The sequence below is a fragment of the Geospiza fortis genome, unplaced genomic scaffold (assembly GCF_000277835.1).
Source record: "Geospiza fortis unplaced genomic scaffold, GeoFor_1.0 scaffold41, whole genome shotgun sequence".
In the NCBI taxonomy this organism is placed as follows: domain Eukaryota; kingdom Metazoa; phylum Chordata; class Aves; order Passeriformes; family Thraupidae; genus Geospiza; species Geospiza fortis.
The window spans coordinates 995,014-997,100 of NW_005054299.1; the positions used below are offsets into that span (position 1 = coordinate 995,014).

General features: G+C 58.2%; 1 protein-coding gene across 1 annotated transcript in view; it reads right to left on the reverse strand.

Annotated features, from left to right (window-relative positions):
- Positions 1–2,087, reverse strand: part of LOC102032420 (acrosin-like) — a 6,250-nt gene continuing 4,163 nt past the window's right edge. The window contains exons 2-5 of the mRNA XM_005416288.2: positions 1,651–1,893; positions 1,071–1,336; positions 663–808; positions 1–186 (exon numbers count right to left, since the gene is read on the reverse strand). Coding sequence (XP_005416345.2) covers positions 1–186; positions 663–808; positions 1,071–1,336; positions 1,651–1,893 — 841 coding nt within the window. The remainder of the gene's footprint in view (positions 187–662; positions 809–1,070; positions 1,337–1,650; positions 1,894–2,087) is intronic.

Consider the following 2,087-nt stretch of genomic DNA (forward strand, 5'->3'; position numbering starts at 1 on the left):
TCAAGGAGCACTTTTAACTGCGTTTATACGCATATTGTAATCGATCCAGTCATAGAAGTACTGAACAGAGACGTAGACTCCAGGCCGCATTGCTCTGGCACAGCCTTTCCCCCAGCTGGTGAGTCCAATGACCCACCAGTAGGCAGCGTTGTTGTCCTGGCACATGAGAGGACCACCGCTGTCACCCTGCAGCAGAGCAGAGAGGATTAAGGTGGTGTTGGTGGCACCTGCCAGCACTGGGGCTGTCTCCTTCTCTCTCACAGCCCCTGCCAGAGCTGTATTCTGGGCAGAGAAAAGCTCTGCTCAGAGGCTGGAGCCTCCAGAAGCTTGGCTGTGAATGAGTTGGGTTCTTGTAGGGTAGAGCTCTGTCTGTTGTCCCTGCACAGGAGTCCTGGATGTGCAGAAGATGGAACTTTGGCACCTGGACATCTTCACTGCCAAGAGCACTAGCTGGGCTTTCTGGGCTTTCTGGGCATAAGGGGAGGCCTGGGCAGGCAGATGTGGATGGGGAGTGTGTGGGAAGCCCCCACAGCAGTCAGGGGGAGCTGGGGCTGGGAGGGTGACTGAGTGGCCGGGCAAAGCAGGCCCTGGGCTATGTTGGGGTGGTGCTTCTGTGGCTGCTGGTGCTGCTGGGGGCTGAGTGGCTCGTGGCATGTTCCTACCTGGCAGGTGTCGATGCCTCCCTGTGGGTAACCAGCACACACATTGTGGGCGAAGATTGCCCCTGCGTACCAGTCACTGCTGTTGCAGACCTGGAGATTGATGAGCTGGACCTTGGCTTCCTGGAGGTGATCAGGTTGAAGTTCAGCTGTGAGCAGAGAAAGGAATAAGCCCCCAGCAGCTCCATGCCAGTTTCCTCATCTCTCAGGGGGATATCCCTTTCCCTAGGGTTTGTCTTTGCCTCTGCAGAGGAACTGGAGCGCTGTGACTCTGCTTCCTGCCTCTGGGGAGCAGGCTAGGCCCATCTCTGCAGACGTGTACATCCTGGAGCCTGGCTTTGGTCTCTGCTGTGGGGAAGCCCAAACCTTCTCCCAGCGGGCTGAGCTGCCCCAGGTGTTCTTGGTACTCACATCTTGCAGCAGTGGAACCCCAGCCAGCCACCCAGCAGTTTGTCAGCTTGTAGACACTTAGGGTAGGTTCAGCCACACAGGCCAGCTGGATGTAGGAGCTGCACTGGACAGGATGGTCCAATTGCATCAGGGCAATGTCGTAGCTGTAGTCAGTAGGGTTGTAGTACTGGTGTAGCACCACCTGCTTGACATTGCGCACTGCAGCCCCAGGGCCCGGCTGAGTGAACTGGGTGGCCCCAATCACCACGTAGACCAAGCTGGCATTACTGGAAAGGAGATGGAGAGAGAGATGAGAGGGAGCAGAGCCATGTGCCTCAGCAGCCCAGCAGTTGCCAGACGTCTGCTTGGAAGGGCAGAGAGGGAGCAGTGCTCTGGCAGGTGTGAGTGCCCTCGCACATCTTAGGCTGGGGGAATGTCAAGCTGGAGGCTGCTAGGAAGCTTTGGCATGAGCCCAGGCTTCTCCTGAGCACTGTGGCAGCCTGGCTGCCTGAGAGGAAAGGGCATGGGTGTAGCAGGTGATGATGCTGACAGGGCATCTGCTGGTGTTGTGGAGATGTCCCCATTCCCTGCTCCTCCTTACCTCATACCGTCAAAGCAGTGGGCTGCTGTGAGGACCCAATCTGGACTGATGAGGGAACCTCCACACCAATGCCCTGGGCCTGGTAGCCATGGGTGCTGGATGCTGACGATCCAGGGCCAGGCCCCTGGCAGGGCACCGCCACCACCCACGACACGTGTCATGCCATAGTCGTAAGCCACATTGCCGTAGGAATAAGTCATGGGGCTATATACAGATTGCGGAGCTCGGAGTCCGCAGGTCCCTCTGCAAGCAGAAAGTCATTTCCATGCTGCTTCATGGCCTGCTGTGGCTCAGGCTGAAGCTCAGCCCTCTGCCCTCCCCACAAGGGCTTGCACACACAGCAGGCCAGGGAAGCCCATGGGGTGTGTGTCTGTCCGTGCCAGCACCTGGCTGCTGGCAAGGAACTGAGGCTTCCCATGGTGGGTGGGAAGCTGTGG